The sequence below is a fragment of the Triturus cristatus genome, chromosome 6 (assembly GCF_964204655.1).
Source record: "Triturus cristatus chromosome 6, aTriCri1.1, whole genome shotgun sequence".
Taxonomy (NCBI): Eukaryota; Metazoa; Chordata; class Amphibia; order Caudata; family Salamandridae; genus Triturus; species Triturus cristatus.
In genome coordinates this window covers 1,669,011,037-1,669,030,795 of record NC_140589.1, presented here as the reverse complement: position 1 = coordinate 1,669,030,795, position 19,759 = coordinate 1,669,011,037, and the positions used below count along the sequence as shown (strand labels likewise).

The 19,759-nt window shown below is 45.8% G+C and overlaps 1 protein-coding gene across 1 annotated transcript in view; it reads right to left on the bottom strand.

Moving 5' to 3' along the window:
• SYT14 (synaptotagmin 14) overlaps window positions 1–19,759 on the bottom strand; it is a 486,478-nt gene that overhangs the window by 366,607 nt on the left and 100,112 nt on the right. The window contains exon 2 of the mRNA XM_085609382.1: window positions 18,849–19,043. Within this exon, the coding sequence (XP_085465508.1) occupies window positions 18,849–19,043 (195 nt within the window). The remainder of the gene's footprint in view (window positions 1–18,848; window positions 19,044–19,759) is intronic.

Below are 19,759 nucleotides of genomic sequence, written 5' to 3'. Positions count from 1 at the left end.
AAATTGGCTGGTATTAGTGACCAAACTCGAAATTAAGTGATTGGCTGGTATTAGTGACCAGACTTGAAATTAATAACAATTCAAATGTGTAGTACAAAGATACAACGAGTTTATACTAAGGGAAAAAAGGGGATCTAAACTTATAAGATGAAAGCGTACAGGCCAAAACAATGATCAAAGTATACAGTCCCAAAGACAATAAGCAGTTGATATCCATGGGGTTGAGTCTCTTAGTGTGCCCATATCTTTCAATGGATACAGTTTATTATTTCAATTGATTTCGAAGTTGATGATATGCCCAGATGTGTTCTTGTATTTAATAGATGTGTGTCAAAGATGAACATAAAGTTCTTCGTCCAGATTCATCCCTCTCGGGTTCTTTGTTCGTAATCTAATGATGTACTTCGATTCAAGTTGTCGCAGTTTTCTTTGTCGATCACCCATCCTTTCATTGCTTTCTATTGTGTCGATGGCAAAGTATGACATATTTCTCCAATTTTCTTCCTGGCAGGTTAATGTGTGTTTGGCGGTTGCATAGGTCAGGTCTTTGTTTTTCACTGCTCTAATGTGTTCTAAAATATGCTTTTTTAGCATGCAGATGGTGCTACCTATGTACATCATGCCACAATTGCATTGGATCATATATACTACAAATTTGGTTGTGCATGTAATTTTTTGATCAATATGAATGATTTTTCCTTCTGGATCTTTGATTGTTTTCATGTTGGTCCCAATTTAACAAGCTTTGCAATTGTTGCATTTCCTAAAGCCGTTTTGTTGTATTGCAAGCCAGTTTTTTTCTTCGTTTTTCTTAGTTTGAAAATGACTCTGAGTAGTGAGATCTCTGATGGAAGGTGCCTTTCTGTATGAGATTGATGGTTGTGTTCCAATGATTTCCGCTAAGTCATGATCTTGTTGTAAGACTGGCCAGTATTTTTAGATAATTTGTCTGATTTTAAAGGATTCTTTGCTGTATGTCATTATTAATCGAGGTGCTGTTTGGTTGGTGATGATGTCCTCATTGTCTGGATATGGATGTTTCTTGACGAGAATGTCTGTTCGATTCATAGTTTTAACTCTATCCATGCTCTTATTGAGATCTCTCACTCTATATCCTCGTTTTTGTAATCTCATGGCACAGTTGAGAATTTCTTTATTTGCATCCTCGTTTCTTGAACAGTTTCTTTTCATTCGAATAAATTCGCCATAAGGATGCTTCTCAGTAAAGCTCTTGGATGGAAGCTTTCTGCATGCAGAATGCTGTTTATGGCAGTTTTTTTCCTGAAAATTGTGGTTTTAATTTGACCATTCTCGATGTATACCGATATATCAAGGAAATCAATTTTATGACGGCTTGTATTGCAGGTAAAGGAAAGTCCAATGTCATTATTGTTGAGTGTGTTGAAATATTGCATGAATTCATCTTTGTTCCCATTCGAAATTAGGAACAGATCATCAATGTAACGTGACCACAAAATGATTTAGTCTGGGCCCCGTTGTTCTGTGGGCCCCAGGCTATTACCTTCTCCCACCAACCCATTGTGAGGTTGGCGTAGTTGGGTGAGAAGGAAAATCCCATAGCACAGCCACACAATTGATGGTATAGTTCATGATTGAAAAGAAAAATATTGTTATTTAAGCATATTTCAATCATAGTGAGCAACATTGCTGAATGTTCTAGTTCATGTATGCTTCTTTGTCTCAGAAAATATGCACAGGCATTTAATCCAATGGTATGTTCAATTGATGTGTACAATGACACTACGTCTATAGTTACCATGAGGTATGCTGGATTCCATGATGTATTGGAAAGGATCCGTAGGAAGTCGCTTGTGTCTTGGATGTAGGAAGATAAGTTTTTTACCAAGGGTGCAAGGTAGCAGTCTATGTATGATGAGATATTTTCATACAGTGAGTCCCAGGATGATACGATTGGTCTTCCTGGTGGATTTATCAGTGTTTTATGAATCTTTGGCAGGAAGTATATGGTAGGAATTGTTGGATTTTCCTTCAGTAGGAATTTTTTCTCCTCGATGTTAATTAAATTGTGTTCATGCCATTCATTAAGGTGTTTTTTTATATCCTCAATCATTCTGTACATTGGATTGTTGGTCAGCTTGGTATATTTTTGGATATCATTTAATTGTCGGTATGCTTAAATAACAATATTTTTCTTTTCAATCATGAACTATACCATCAATTGTGTGGCTGTGCTATGGGAATTTCCTTCTCACCCAACTACGCCAACCTCACAATGGGTTGGTGGGAGAAGGAAATAGCCTGGGGCCCACAGAACAACGGGACCCTGGACAAAATCATTTTGTGGTCACGTTACATCGATGATCTGTTCCTAATTTGGAATGGGAACAAAGATGAATTCATGCAATATTTCAACACACTCAACAATAATGACATTGGACTTTCCTTTACCTGCAATACAAGCCGTCATAAAATTGATTTCCTTGATATATCGGTACGCATCGAGAATGGTCAAATTGAAACCACAATTTTCAGGAAAAAAACTGCCACAAACAGCATTCTGCATGCAGAAAGATTCCATCCAAAAGCTTTACTGAGAAGCATCCCTTATGGCGAATTCATTCGAATGAAAAGAAACTGTTCAAGAAACGAGGATGCAAATAAAGAAATTCTCAACTGTGCCATGAGATTACAAAAACGAGGATATAGAGTGAGAGATCTCAATAAGAGCATGGATAAAGTTAAAACTATGAATCGAACAGACATTCTCGTCAAGAAACATCCATATCCAGACAATGAGGACATCATCACCAACCAAACAGCACCGCGATTAATAATGACATACAGCAAAGAATCCTTTAAAATCAGACAAATTATCCAAAAATACTGGCCAGTCTTATAACAAGATCATGACTTAGCAGAAATCATTGGAACACAACCATCAATCTCATACAGAAAGGCACCTTCCATCAGAGATCTCACTACTCAGAGTCATTTTCAAACTAAGAAAAACGAAGAAAAAAACTGGCTTGCAATACAACAAAACGGCTTTAGGAAATGCAACAATTGCAAAGCTTGTAAAATTGGGACCAACGTGAAAACAATCAAAGATCCAGTAGGAAAAATCATTCATATTGATCAAAAAATTACATGCACAACCAAATTTGTAGTATATGTGATCCAATGCAATTGTGGCATGATGTACAGAGGCAGCACCATCTGCATGCTAAAAAAGCGTATTTTAGAACACATTAGAGCAGTGAAAAACAAAGACCTGACCTATGCAACCGCCAAACACATATTAACCTGCCAGGAAGGAAATTTGAGAAATATGTCATACTTTGCCATCGACACAATAGAGAGCACTGAAAGGATGGGTGATCGACAAAGAAAACTGCGACAACTTGAATCGAAGTACATCATTAGATTACGAACAAAGAACCTGAGAGGGATGAATCTGGACGAAGAACTTTATGTTCACCTTTGACACACATCTATTAAATACAAGAACATATCTGGGCATATCATCAACTTCGAAATCAATTGAAATAATAAACTGTATCCATTGAAAGATATGGGCACACTAAGAGACTCAACCCCATAGATATCAACTGCTTATTGTCTTTGGGACTGTATACTTTGATCATTGTTTTGGCCTGTACGCTTTCATCTTATAAGTTTAGATCCCCTTTTTTCCATTAGTATAAACTCGTTGTATCTTTGTACTACACATTTGAATTGCTATTAATTTCAAGTCTGGTCACTAATACCAGCCAATCACTTAATTTCGAGTTTGGTCACTAATACCAGCCAATTTGCCAATGTTTCTGACATTAGTCTGCCGTTTTTGTAAAAGAACTTAAAACAAGCAATTTGTCTCTTACTGTCACAAGGTGTTCTTTTCAGTAGTAACAAGAACTACAAATCCCAGAATTCCATGTTTTTTTTTTAATTCTGTGTACACAGGAAATGATATATAACAGTTGCAGGAAATAATGCCACCTACCGTGAGCAAGGCCGACAAGGCTGAAACGCGTTGGTGGGACAAACTGGACTCTGTTAACTAAATAAATATTTACAAGGTTCCAAAGTGCGGGAGTCTTTTGTCTGAATATATATACATATATATAGATATACACCCTTTAATATTACTCACTTATACCATCTGAAATTATAGCAATACCTTTGACACTGCAAATCACATCATTTGTCACAACACAGCGTATGGTGGAGAGGCGGGTTATAGTTAATGTAGTGTGGCTCCAGCATTCACTACACCACACTGTGTATGTAGGTGCAAGAGTTATAATCATTCGAAGGTGGTGTGTAAATTATAAATGTAAGTATAACTTTAGAATTTCTTATGTTTCTGTATGTTAAGTTTGGTTTGTATAGAAAAAATAAATAAAGTTATAGTAATTTTAAAGGTGATGGGTACAATATAAATGTAAGGTATAACTATAACTTTACAATTTGTATTTGTAGGACATTGGGTGATTGCTTTAGGGGGGTAAAACCCTACAGCAGGAGCAACCACAATACTTGTCAGGGTGAAGTCACAAGCAAACTCCAAAATAACCTGCACTTAACCCTCTGGTAGCTTGGCATAAAAGCAGTCAGGCTGAACTTACAGTGAAGTGGCATGGAGTGGCGCTGGGAATTCAGTTGAATACCACAGAGTAGAGTGGCATAGGGTGGAGTAGTGTAGAGAGGAGTGGCATAGAGTGAAACAGCATACAGTGGAGTGGCATACAGTGGAATACTGTAAAGTGGAGTGGCTTAGAGTGTCATACAGTGGAGTACTGTATATTGGAGTACTGTAAAGTGGAGTACCATAGAATGGCATGGCGTACAGTGTACTGGCATGCAGTTGAACAAGGCTTTTAGCTGCTGGTGACCAGCATCCTACCCTGCCCAACCCGGTCAATGGAGGGGGATGGCACCTTGCCAACAGGCGCTTTCCCTGAGGCCCGTCACCCTGCTACTGCTCCTGCTGGGGCGAGGTCATCCTCCTCCCGTCTGCAACTATGGAAGCAGCTGCATTGGACTGGCTGTGTGGGGGTCTCAACAACACTGGGGAGAGAGGCGGCCTACTGGAGTGAAGGCTGAACTCTGAGGCCCGAGTATCCAGCATCCCCGAAGGGTCTGTGGGGTGCCTGAGGTGACTCACCGGTAGTGAGCTGTGTTGCCCTGCGCTCCCCCCTCTCCCTTCTCGGAGTGGTCAAGAACTGCCAGGGGCCTGTCTGCTTGGTATTCCTAGGCTGAGCACACAATATACTCCTGCACCTACAGCACCCATGGGAAGGAACAGACAAGCTGGGTGCCATCAGGGCAATACCATGAATCAATACATGACCTCCACCTCTGCCTCGTAGCTCTGTACACGGGCAATGCCTGGCAGGGGGAGTGAGGATGCTGCACAATTAGTGGAGGAGCCCACGCAGGCTGAACTGCTGAAGGCCATTCAGGGTTCCCGGCTAGCCCTAGAAAATAAAATCAAGACAGTTGGCCTTGAGGTTAATCTTTTGCGCACTGACCTCTACAAGGTCTCCGATAAGGTTCGGTTGACAGAGGGCTGCATTGATGAGTTGCAAGCAGAGGTGGCCACATTGAAAAAGCAAGTTGCCACAGTCAAGTATTGTTATGGAGTGCTGGAGGCAAGGGTGAAGGATGTGGAGGGTTGTTCTCTGTTGCAACAATGTGCGTCTTCTGGGATTCCCAGAGTGTGCTGAGGGGGCAAACCCTGAGCCGATCGTTGAGACCTGGATCAGAGACACTTTAAAGCCTAATGCATTGTCCCCCCTGGTCATTATTGAGAGAGCACATGGCACGTTGGTGGCACCAGCGCAGCCTGGGGCCTACCCTTGGGCTAATATTGCTCATATCTTAAACTACAAAGATAGGGACAGCATCCTCAGGGCGGCCAGAGACACCGAAGCTGCCAAATATGAGAATCATAAGAAATCCATCTATCTAGACTTTACAATAAGGTCCAGGGAGCCAAAAGACATTACTGGAAATCAAAGCTAAATTGCGTTCCCTGGGACTCCATTACATGGTGCTGTAATCAGCCAGCCTGAGAGTGTTGTCAGGGGGTAAATCACACTTTTTTGATTTCCTGATGGTGTTTGGCGCTGGCTAGATGTGTGGGACAAAGTGCCTAGAGAACGCAATGGCTCCTGGAGATCAGAGCCACAAAGGGGGTCGCCACTGACAGGCCCAGGCGTGAGAGGGAATACGAGCTTGGAATCTGGCTCTCTATGACCCCCAGAGTCGACTGCTCCTGTAAGGGTAGAGATACAGGAGGATGGCACCATGGCCCTGGCCCTTAAGTGGTGGCAGCCCGGGGCTGGGGGAGAGGCAACGTGTCGGGAGGAAGACAGGCTTCTGAGGAAGGAAGCAAAGTGACTGGAACAAAAAAACAGAACAAAAGAAAGAGAATGTTACATGTATGCTGATTGTTTAATTCTATGTTTGTTCCTTTGCAGGGTAGGTCCCTTTACGTTTACTCTGTGCTATGCCGTGAGTGGGGATGTGGGGGGGTTGGAAATAGCTGAAGATCTTTGGAATGTGACTACGCTCACAGGCACGGTCTGTCTCAGAATCTTGTGAGGGCTGTTATTCTATGAAGGGAGGGATATGAACTGCTGGGTAGCCTCTCCACAGATGTGGTAGGTAAAGTTGGAGGGATGGGGTTAAGTTGTAGGTCTCGACAGTGAGACCATTTTGGATCTGCAGTGGCAAGGTCTGTTGTTACACTGTGTATCCGGGGGGTGGGGTCCTATTCATCCCTCGGTTGGGGGGTCAACAGTTTTTTGTTGTTATGATTCATGTTTTACAACAGTGCGAAGTGTTATTGGCTTTCCAGCCCTCCTGTTGGGTATTCTGGGTTGTGAGAGATGGGGGGAGATGAGAGGGAACACCTACAGTGAGTATGACTTACCGAATCAACATTGTTACCTGGAATGTCTGGGGGCTCTGAGATTACGCCAAATGCTACAGGGTCCATTCCTTCCTCAGACGCCATAAAATTTCGATTGAAAGTGGAGGGGTCAGGTGTTCTCTGCTTCTTACACCTCTTACACCAGAGGAGTGGCCATTTGGGTGGGCCCGGGAATCCCCTTTCGGCTTGCCTACAATGAGGCAAGTGTAAAGGGGTGGTATTTTCTGATGCAAGGTTCTCTAGATGTGAAAGCGATTACATTGTGCAATTCATATGCCCCCAACATGGATGGCTGTTCTTTTTTTTGAGGGGTTGCAGGATATGTTATCGGATAGTGTGGGAACCCCCATCATATGGGTGGGTGATTTCAATAGTGTTCTGGATGATGGGGGAGGCCACTACCCTCCCTGGGATGGTACCAAACCATTAATGATGAGCAGTCTGGAATGGGTGATGCAGTATTTGGGGCTCTTGGATGGTGGGGCCTTTTGCACCCAGAGGGCCGAGAGTAATAATACTCATAGCCGGTTGGACCATTTCTTGGTGGGAGGATGGATCACTCGCAGATCAGCACTATGACACACATGGTCCGATTTTTGTCTGATCATGTCCCGACTCTGTTAACACTGGACTGGGGTGTTAAGCTGGATGGGTGCAGAACATAACGTATGTCCTCTGACTTGTTAGAGGATCCAATGTGCAGGGAGGATTTCTGGGTTGTCATAGACGCTTACACTATTAATAATTGGGGGACAATGGATACCAGGTCCATTGAGTGGGAGGCTTTAAAGGCGGGAGTAAGGGAGGAATGTATTAGCACTGTCTGTGGAGTGCATAGAAGACTTATAGCAAATTTAAAGACCCAAGAGGACCGATTGGCAAACCTTCAGAAACAGGAGGAATTTACAGCTGAGGGGTTCGCGGCTGCGCTGGCGGCTCATAGGGAGCTGTGCTCCCTCTGGGACACTTTGGACAAAACAGGTCTAAAAACCTACCGGCAGTTTCAGCACAGAGAGGGTGACAAATCAAATAAACTCCTGGCATGGATTCTTAGGAGAGAAACGGAGATAACCCCCATTGTCTTCATACGAGACATGCAGGGACACTTACACTCCTGGCGAAGAGATATACTGACAACAAGTTTATAGTTGGCCCACTGGATATTGAGGGCATGACGGAGGACTTGTTGACCCGGGCGGGGCTCCCAAGGTTACACTGGGTGGCCATGCAAGAGTTGGAAGAGGAACTCTCTGTGGAGGTGGTGGGTGCTGCCGTTAAGATATTAAACAAGTCTAAGGCCCTCAGAGGTGAGGGATTTCCAGTGGAATTCTATTGGGCCTATTCCCCGGACCTTGGGGAGAAATTGTTAGACGTTTATTATGAGGCGAGAGATGAAGGCCAATTGCCACCAACTATTAGAGAGGGGGTGGTGTGTTTATTGTTGAAGCCTGGTGGGGATCCCTTGGATCCATCTGCCTACAGACCCCTAACAATACTCAACACCAGTCTAAAAGTTTTGTGCGAAATACTGGCAATGCGGTTTCATGCAGGCGTGCAGTACTACGCACAACCTTTGTAGATTGACACATGTGCTCCATGATGCCCTGGATGGGAGGGGGAGATGGCCATGATTTCACTAGATCTTGAAAAGTCATTTGACACGGTGAAGGGGGCCTTTCTCATGGCAGTGCTGAGGGGCATGGGGTTTGGTCCCAATTTCTGTGCCTGGATTCGGATGTTGAACCCTCAATACGTATAAAGGTGGGGGGAAAACTCTCAGAGCGCTGGCCAGTGGGGAGAGGCACGAAGCAAGGTTGTGTCCTCTCGCCCCTAATGTTTGCCTTGGTGATTGAGCCACTTGCGATGCGCACGGAGATGGCTCCCTGGGGGATCTGGGTAAGGAACACCAACCATGTAGTCTCGCTATATGCAGGCGATGCGCTGGAGTACGTATGTTCACCAGAAGTGTCCATTCCATTGTTGATGTGACATCTGGAAGATTTTGGTAACATCTTAGGCCTAAAACTTAACGTCTGCAAATATTTAGTGTTCCCCTTGGGAGGGCTGATCAGGAGACAGCTACACCAGCTCCCAGCTGTGGGACTTAGTGGAAATTGGAAGGGTTTTGGTATTTGGGGATCTGGGTTAACTACATGGATGCCCAACACCAACGTCGGAATGTGGACAGGGTGTTGACAGGCCTGGGGAGCTCCAGTGCCTTTTGGAATCGGTTCCCTCTGTCTGTAATAGGCAGGGCAGCAATAGTGAAAATGGTCTTCCTTCCAAGATGTCTGTATCTTGTACAGAATTCTATGTTTCCACTTATGGATAATTTTTTTTGTTGGCTGGATAGCTTGTTGGTGACACTCTTTCGGGCGGTTGAGTACAGCAGGGTGGCGGTTGCTGTATGTACAATTTTATTATTATGCTGCCCACCTACAACACGCGTCCCGCTGACTCACAGATTCAAATAACTGGGAGAAGCGGCTCCTAGGAATTGAGTTCGGGGTGGGACACTCTACTCCAGCTGCTGATGCAGGGGCGGAGATTGGAGTTCCCTATGCCATACCTGGTTACCCAAACCGCAGGTTTATAAGAAAAAGTGGTCCAGAAAATAATTTGGAGGGCTCCCTTCAGTACGGAACTAAAGCTGTTGGATCTGGCGCTCTTCAGAAGCATTGACTCGACCATGTCTGTGGAACAGTGGCGGGAGGGGGTGTGTCTGGCTGCAGGTGACCTTTACCCTGGGGACACTTTTATATCATTCCAAGATGCACAGGACTCCTTTCGGGTGGGGGCCCGCTAATTTTGTTAATTATGCCAAGCTGGAGAGCATGGTAATAGACCTCCTGGTGGACTTCCCAGTGAGTGGCCCCTTGTGCATTGGGGGTCCTTGATGGCCTCATTGGGTTGAGAGAAGGGTTTCATCTCATTACCCATTTTTACAAAGCCCTTAGGAGTGATATGCAACTGTGACAGTACCCTGGGTGGAGAGCTTGAGAAAGAGATATAGGAGCGCCCATCTCTGAAATGAACTAGGATACGGCATTGAACCTTGTTCATTCTGTATCCTGTAACAACCGGCTTAAACTCTTGCATTTTTATTTTCTACACTGCACATATGTCATGCCATATAGCCTCAACACAATAGACCCCACGAGGAACGCTGCCTGTGTGCATTGTGGAGTGGTTGGAGCCACCTGTCTACACTTAGCCTGGGCGTGTGCTCCAGTTCAGTCCTACTGGACACTTGTGGTACCCCACATAGAAGTGACCACGGGGATTGGTGTCCCACTAACTCTGCTTGCCTTTCTCCTGGGAGTAGTGGTGCGCACTAGGGGTCGCAAGATCACCTATAGACCAGCCCAGCTCGCCTTACTATTCGCGAAGAGGAGGGTGGCTATTGGATGGATGGGGGTGAAGGCCCCGTTGGTGACTCATTAACTGAGACACCTGATGGAGTGGGGGGGCTGCGGAAGAACAACACAAGTGATTATTATCCACTGATGAGGGGGCGTCTGAGGATATAATGCAGTGGGCCCAACTGTTGGGTATGTTTCAAGATGATGGCGATCATCCCATGGAGGATGGGTCAGAAATTGAATGGTACTTGAAATATTTTCTCTGTTGTTTCTTGACGACCAAATAGGCATTAATATGTTTCTGTGCGATATACAGCTCAATGTCTTGGTTTTATTGCTTGATGTCTTGGAATTTCAAGAAGAAGGGTATGCAGTTCCTGGTAAAGCAGGGTAAAGAGGGAGAGAGAGGTGACTAAAGAAGTCCCTAACTACACACTGGTAGTGTTGGTGAGAAAGGGGAGGGACTGGGGAGTCCTTCCATTCGAAATAAGGGCCCTCACATACCCAGCCAGCTGGGTGTCATGCTTCATCATCGGGCATGCTCCTCGTCGGGTCGGCGCTGCAATACCCGACAGGCGCCCTATGCAGGGGCTCTTTGGCAGAGATCTTTTTATTCCTGGCCGTATGGTGCAGTGGGTGTGAGGGGCCCTAGTAGTGTAGGAGTGCAAAAGTGTAAGTTTAAACAGGGAATGGAAGAGTCAGGGAGATTAGATTTTAATAGTCCTGCCTTCCCCCAGTTTAAAAATGGAGTTGACGACACAGTGCAATAATGCTGCAGGTTGTTGCGCTTAGTCTCGTTTGGTCAACATGTTTCTTGCCAGTTAAGTCAGGAAGATCTATTGGCAATTCTTCAGGACCTAGAAAAAAGTAACTCTACACTAAAAAAGGAAATTGTAAAGTGGTGTACTAGCCTAATTGTAATAAAGTGACACCAGGAGGTGAAGAACCTGCTGGTGCAGCAGCGAATCAGTAACTAAGTTTCAATTGGCCCCTTCAAATCACGGCAGTGCGGGGTAGGTCACACGTCTACTGGACAAAGTTCGTTGGACACCAATACTTTCCTGTGTCCTTCACCTGCCGTGATTTGAAGGGGCCAATCGAAACTTAGTTACTGATTGGCTGCTGCACCAGCAGGTACTTCACCTCTTGGTGTCACTTTATTACAATTAGGCTAGTACACCACTTTACAATTTCCTTTTTTAGTGTAGAGTTACTTTTTTCTAGGTCTTGAAGAATTGCCACTAGATCTTCCTGACTTAACTGGCAAGAAACATGTTGACCAAATGAGACTGAGCGCAACAACCTGCAGCATTATTGCAGTGAGTCGCCAACTCCATATTTAACCTGGGGGAAGGCAGGACTATTAAAATCTAATCTCCCTGATTCTTCCATTCCCTGTTTTAACTTACACTTTTGCACTCCTACACTACTAGGGCCCCTCACACCCACTGCACTATACGGCCAGGAATAAAAAGATCTCCGCCAAAGAGCCCCTGCATAGGTTGCCCATCGGGTATTGCAGCGCCGACCCGATGAGGAGCATGCCCGATGATGAAGCATGACACGCAGCTGGCTGGGTGTGTGAGGGCCCTTATTCCGAAAGGAAGGACTCCCCAGTCCCTCCCTTTTCTCACCAACACTACCAGTGTGTAGTTAGGGACTTCTTTAGTCACCTCCCTCTCCCTCTTAGCCCTGCTTTACCAGGAACTGCATTCCCTTCTTCTTGATATTCAGCCTGGGCATGTATGCTGGACCTCCCTAATAGCCCACAGCCCCCCCTCCTTTGTCTGATTGATGTCTTGGAATACCTTCGGACCAACTAATAGTTCTACATGCGCATTTTATATCTCACTGGATCGAGTATGTCTTTATTATATGTCATATAATGAATTGTTTACAGAGCTGCCAACCAATAATTCACTAAAATACAGTTTAAAAAAAAAGGTTTTACCCTGTGGCACAGAGATCATGGTGCGATTGGCCGCAACGATTCTCCACACCTCTAGTTAGTAGAGTGTTGGGAACTTCCATCCGGGGTACCTGTTCTTGATAATGATGTAATCACCTGCTTATAGCAAGGAAGGTTGGGCTCTCCGACTCAGGCTTGCCTTCCGGTTAGTGGATTCCCTCCTCACCTGCGTGACCTTGCTGTTGAACACCGCAGGGGGCCAACTGAGACTGGTGGGGATATTGTCCCTTGTGGGCTTCCGAAACAGCAGATGAGCCGGGGCGCAGTTGATGGTGCCCTGCGGGGTTTGGCGATAGGCGTTTAGGAACTGGTTCAGACAGCTCACTGCTTCCTCCCCTCGTTCTATTCCTACCCAGTCTGCATGAAGCGCTCCACTTCTCCATTCACCTGGGGCCACTGCAGCATGATTTTCCTGTGCCTGATGGCGAGAGAGGTGCGGTACTCCTGGAGCTCGTGGTCTTGAAATGGGGGCACATTTTCTGACTTAATCTCCTCCAGAAAGCCCAGCATTGCAAAGGTCTTATCCAGCACTGCCTTGGCTTGAAGAAATGCTATGGACGACACCTTCATGACTAGAAATTTTGAGTGTGAGTCCATCATTACAACAGTGCTCTGGCCATTGAGGAAACTCGTGCAGTCGATGCTTATCTTTGTCCATGGTTCCTGGCTAGGTTCTTCAGTGATGACTGGGGCAGGCAGCTGCTCTCCACCTGTAATGGCACAAGAATGGTATTGGCACACTGTCTCATCAACCAGGGTATCCATCCCTGGGAACCACACATTGCTTTGGAGCCGGGACTTGGTCTTCCCTGCGCCTTGGTACCCTATATGGGTGAAGTTGACTATCTGGATCCACAGTTCTCTCCGGACCATGATCAGCTGGCCAAGGAGTAGTATTCCATGCAGCACTTCACTGAGCTCATGGAAGACCCTCCACAGCTGCTGCCTTGCAAGCTGGTCATCTGTGGTCAGCGACCAGGAACCATCAAGGAAGTGTTGCCATTTCCTTTGGGCTAATGCTTCTTTGACAACTCCATATATAAAGTCAAAACGTTGTCGCTTTTCCCATGCAGGGCGGAACAACACAGTTCATCAAGCATGTTTATTATGAGGTTCAGGAAGTCAGACGAATATTGAAATATTGGACATTGTACAATCATTAGACATTGTTCATATTTAAAAATGGGCAATTGCAGGGATCATTAACAAAGTTGCATGGATTTTTACATGAATCTGTATAATTGTGAACATGGTTATGTTTTTAGTACGCAGTTAGAATGTATTATGGGAGTTGGAGTGTTTTAGGCAGGTTCGACGATGATTATTGGTTCAGGAAAACATCACGTGGCAGAAGGGGGAGGGATGAAGATCGAGTTTAAATTTGGGTAATGGAAGACGGCAAGTTAAATTTTGTCGGTGCAGGAAGTGAGGAGGACGATTACTTGATAGAAGTTACGTGAGAAAAGAAAGTAGAAAAGGTTGTTTGTAACTCGAGAGGGGTGGTTGGGAGAGTCTGTTGAGGGGAGAGGAGGAATCAGGTAGAAAGGCATTTTCACGAAGTGTGCTAATTGATGAGTAGGAGTAAGATGGAAGATAGTGGGTTGAAAGGAGAAAGGAAGGGGATGAAGGGACTGGAATGAGGGTAGTTAAGCAAGGGGAGGTAGGAGGGGGAGAGGAGCGAATAGCGGACTGCGAGGGTCTTGCACCAGAGAAATGGAAATATACGGAGAGACAGGGATGGGGTTGATTAGGACGATGAGGTCATCGTAGGGAAGTCAGTGACAGAGTGAATGGGAGTTATGTACAAATAGGAAGAGTGAAGGAATCATTAATGAAAAGAATCAGTTGGTTTGGAACAGGGAAGAAAACATCACGGAGTGTTCAAGTCGTCAGTTAATAGTGAAATGATGTGCAACTTGTACCATAAGCAGAGCACAGTGAGATCGATTGTACATACATTGAATGGTTTTTAATATAAGTCCTATTGTTATTTTCAGTTACCCCTGAAGAAGGGCCCCCAGAGGTCCGAATTGCATTGGGTGTTAATAAAACTGCTTCTGATGAATTATGCTTTTGTACGTGTTTTCGGAGAAGAGGTTCGGATGGCCCACTTAAACATGAGAAACCTAGAAAATTGCATTTTCCGTGCATGTGGATTTGAATGGTTTATAGCATAAGAGAGGAGGAATTATGGAGTATAATGGAGTATAAATGCCAAAGAAATGAGAAGATTTGCAAATGCAACATTGGCTGTGCCACTGGTTTTGGGGTTAAAAAATAGCCCCAAGTTGATGTCTAATGCTTCTTTGACCCTTGCCAGGTTCTCGTCATGATTGGTGGCTTTCCCAAGTTCTTTCAGAGTCAGTGCCTTTGGGCAGGCTTCTTAGATGACCATCCTGACAAATTCCTTGATGCACTCTTCTTCCTGGTCCAGCCGAGTGGCTTCTGTCTACAAAGGATGGCGGGACAGATAATTCGCCTGGATGTTGCCACCAGGGCGGTAGCCAATGTCGAACCTGTACGCTTGCACCGCCCATCATTCTATCCTAGGAGGAGCTGGGCGTGTGGTTCCAGCAAACAGAGGGATAAGCAGTTGGCAGTCGGTCACCACCCTGAACTCGTGGCCATATAGGTAGAGGTGGAGGTGTTGGCAGGCCCACTTGATGACCAGAACCTCTCTCTTAATCTGGGCATCTCGTTTCTGTTTCCGAGAGCGCCCTGCTGGCTTAGGCTATTGGCAGCCAGTCCTTGTTTGTATTTTCCTGCATGAGCACAGCTCCTAAGCCAACAGGGCTGATGTCAACGATCAGTTCCGTACTTTTCCGTGGGTGGAAGCCATGGTGGTTTTGTCCATGAGAGCCTCCTTGATTGCTTTGAAAGTTTTGGTGGCTTGTGGGCTCCAGTTCCATGACACACTGGTGTTTGTGAGAGCCCTCCGTGGCTCGGACAGAGAAGCCAGGTTGGGTATAAAACATCCACAATAGTTGGCCATCCCAAGAAAGCTGCGGACCTCCATCGGGTTCCTGGGGGTATGCATGGTTTATATGGCTATGGCCTTCTTCAAACTACATGGAGGCCCTCATTGGAGAGTATGTACCCAAAGAACTTGATCAACTCCTGGTAGAATGAACAATTGACTTTGTTCAGGGTGAGGCCATTGTCAGACAAGCGGCGTAGCATGTCTCGAAGTCGCACATGTTGTTCTTCGAGGCTACCCGAGAATATCAAAATGTCGTTGCTGAGGTTAAGGACTCTCATCAGGCCAGACAACGTCTCCTTGATGGCGTTTTGGAAGATCTCCGCCACTGAGGAAATGCTGAAACTCAGCCTCTTGTACCACCTCAGGCCCAAGTGCCTGAGGTGGTACAAGACTTGGGAGTAAAAATGGACGACTCCTTATCCATGGAAACACAAGTCCAGGCAGTAGCTGGCACGTGTTTCGGACTCCTGAAAATGCTCAGGAAATGTCTTTACCTGCTGCCGATTCCGCACTGAAAGACAGTTGTACATGCCTTTGTCACCTCCAGATTGGACTATATAAATGTCCTCTATTTGGGCCTGCCGGAGTTCTTACTGAACAGACTTCAAATCGTTCAGAATGCCGCCGCGATGGCAGTTCTTAAACCAGGACCTAGAGACCGGATTTACCACCACGTGAAGAAATTGCATTGGCTGCCTGTCCGTTACAGAATTCTCTTCAAAGCCCTAGTCCTTGCTTTCAAGGCGTTACACGGTCTGGGGGCCCACTACATCCGCAGAAGAGTCTTATATTAAGCCCCACACAGATCCCTCAGATCAGCACACCAACATCTGATTGTGACACCTACATTTCTCAGAGCCTGTTGTGGCGGGCACTCCTTTCAAGTGCAAGTTGCCCGTGCATGGAACACCCTGCCATTACAACTCAGGCAGCCCACGGACCTACTGGCCTTCAGGAAACAGTTGAAAACCTGGATGTTCCAACGAATACCTTAACGACTGACCCCCCCGGACTCTGAGTTTTTTTCATAGGTCTCCCGTCTCTCCTGTCATAGCGCTGGGACACTCTGTGGAGTAGCTGTGCGCTCTACAGATCCTTTTTTAACATAACATAACATAACATGCGTGGAGAAGGTCGTGATGTACCTGCTCTGGGGGGCCAGCTCCAGTTGGTGCTATCTGGAATTAAGGTCAAGCTTGGAGAACCACTTGGCCCCGTTGAGATCTGCCACAATGTCATCCATTGTGGGCATGAAGTGGCACTCTCTCTTGACAACCTGGCTCGGGAGGCGCATGTCGACACACAGTCGGATCGCTCCCGGCTGCGTGGGCTTCAGCGCTATGACCAGAGGTGACATCAACGGGGTGGGGCCACTGACCTTTCCGATAACCTCTAAATCCTCTAGCACCTGTATTGTTCCACTTGGGGCTTCGGATGGAAGGGGACTCTCTTATGTCGCAAGGCGGTTGGCTTTAAAGGATTTGTCAATGTGAAGTTTAAACAGCTTATGTTTTAGCTTACCCAAACCTTTGAACAGTTGCGGGAATTCGGGCAGGATGGATCTGATTTGCAAAGAACACCAACTCCAGATCTTCGGCAGTGTGGCAGCTTAACAGCCCTAAGAGACATGGAACTAGGCCTGGGTTGTCTACTTGTCACTGGTCACATCCATTTCGATCACTCCCCTCAACTGCATGGGTTTTGTTCCCCATACGTGTAGATTTTCGTTTTGGTAGTGACGAGAGGAGGGCATGGCATGAGTGGTTCATACTGCTTCGAGTCCATCAAATTTACTGACGCCCTGTCGTGTTCGCGACTTTGATGGTGCACATGGGAGCAACAGCTGCCTGCGGTCGGCACCTTCAGCAAATGACACCACAAACACCTCCTCCTTTTCATCGTCCTCATTGAAATTCGACCTGTGTGCACTGGCGCACTCCGGATCTAGTGTGTCATCCAGCGACAGGTGTTTGAAGGCTATGGATGTTGCCCGTGATTATCCGAAGGTGGTCCTCAACCTCTCACCGCGGCACACCTTGGCAAAGTGATTGGGTTTGCCACATCTAGAGCAGGTCTTGCAATTTGCGAAGCATACGCCCAGTGTCGAGTGCTCCAGCCTGCAATTTCTGCAGGGCCCTCTGGAGGGTGGTTGCAGTGGTGGGCTTGACAGGCATGGGAATTTTTGTAGGGCATCCACCCTCTCCTTCTTAATGGCGATAGGTCTGGAATGACACTGCATGGATGGGTGTTTGTTGAGGGTTGCTTCCATTTCTTCTGCCCTTGACTTCGATAGCTCATGGAACTGAGCCAATATGAAAATGTCATCCAGGGATCTACCTGGCTGTCTTAGGATCAGCGGGTGGAGCACAGCAGACCGACACCCTTGGAAGAACTGGGCCCATATCTCTTTCCGTTGGTGGTGGAAGGTGCACATGCTTGCTAGCTTCCTCAGCCTCGCATAGAACACTTTGCTGTACTTTGTGTCAGACTGCTTGGCTTGGAGCAGCTTGAAACGTTCGAAGTCCGGGTTGATCTGGAGATCAAAGTGTTTATTTATGACCCTTGCTATCATCAAAATCGTCCTCTTCGCCCGTGTCAGGCAGCATTTTGAACAGTTCGTACAGCTCAGCGTATCAATTGTGCACGAGCAGGGACCTTTTGACGGCGCCATCCGTTTCCCTGGTGCCTTGGAAATAGTGATTGAGGCGTCCATTCCATGATCGCCATTGTGGGGCAGCAGTCGCAGGGTCTGATAGCTCACTGAATGGCGGGATTGGTGTTAACGCCACGTGGCCATGATGAGGCGTCAAGGAGGGGTTTGTGTTCCAGGTATTCGGTGAGCTGTTGGTTGATGGCTTTCTCAAGTACTTTGGCTGGGTAGGGGAGCAATGAGATCGGTCGGTAGTTTTTGAGGTTGCTGGTGTCGGCGGAGGGTTTCTTTAGGAGGAGTCTGACCTCTGCATGTTTCCATCTTTCCAGGAAGGTTGCTGTGATGGAGGTGTTGAGGATGCTGGTGAGTTCCGTGCTGAATGGGTTGATCCTGAGGTTGAAAAGATGGTGGGGGCAGGGGTGGATGGCTGCCCCGGAGTGGATGGCGACATGATGGCTGTGGTGATCTGAGTGGTAAGTTCAGACAACGTGGTGATAGGTCGGCTGTTGTTTCCTGGGAGATTGAGGTTGTCAAGGCTGAGAGAGGTGGGTTGGGTGTCAACGCTGTTGTAACCTGTTACCATATCACAAAAAGGGGTTAGTACACTCCAAGAAGCCATTTAGTGGTCTGAATCCCTGTGATTTAGCAAATCACAGGGTGTGCGACCAATAAATGAGTTTGTGCATCTGGCCCTAAGTTCTGGGTATCGTTCTTTGGTATTGTAATATTAAATGTTTTATTACCCGCTATCTACCTCATCATATGGCACACTGATATGCAGAACAAACAGAGTGATTTACAGTTACCATCCACCTGAGGAGCATTATTCTAAAAATATGAATTAGAATTTGATGTGCTATGTTGGCGACTGATGTTCTCAAATGGAGAACTTACGCTGATTTAGATGTTGAGATAAAGCCGCTGTTCATTTCTTACTCTAAAGTTTGAAACTTAAATCAACTTACCTTCATCAGTTGAGGCTTCGCTGCTATATCCATCGTACTCTGCAGACAGTGGACTATATTTCTGTCTGGTTTCCCACGTATAATTTGCTTGTTTGTCTGTGGGTGCTTTGGAACCCTGTACTCTAGTCAATGCTTCCTGGTATTTGCCTACAGCTTCATCTTCACTTTCAGATGATGAACAGTGTCCGCCTTTACCTAAAGTCATGAAATAAAATTCAAACATTAGAATCCAGACTTGAACTGCTCGTGTAGGGCATTACAATCTTGAACACTTTTTAAAATCAGAGGGTACGGGACTTTGTAAAATTTCAAACAGCCTGTACCAACAATATGCATTTGAACCCAGTCCTTGTAAGTCAAGTGATCGAATATTTCCCAATAAACATCAACAAAGCCTGCTGGATGCTGAGGTGAGCATATTTCTTTAAAATAAAATATCTTATCATACTGATTGTACAAACGTGGCATCAGCCACTGTAAAGTTATCCACAAAACAGTACTTTGCGACGGTATACGGCAACCCAACTTATCATCTTTGAAAATGTCAGATACACTAATAAAAGCAAAAGTCACTGCCTTTGGTCTGGGAGATGAACTGCAGGTTCGAACATTTATCATAAACATACCACTGTAATAGCAGAAGACAATATGTTGGCCAAACCACCTGCAAATGGGACCTAGAAAATAGCATTTTCAATCTAGAATAAAGTGCAGACTCAACTCTACCGGGGCTGTTTCATGATGGGTGCAGCACCTATTTTTTTGCATGAGAGTTGTCTAAGGTGCAAACATAAAACTCGGAATTTCTCTGAGTTCATGCTTGAACTTTAAACAGAGCAAGGCAAAGACAGGGGGCCAGAATGCCCATCATGATATAGCCCATGTGCTGTATATCAGAATATCGAGGAGAA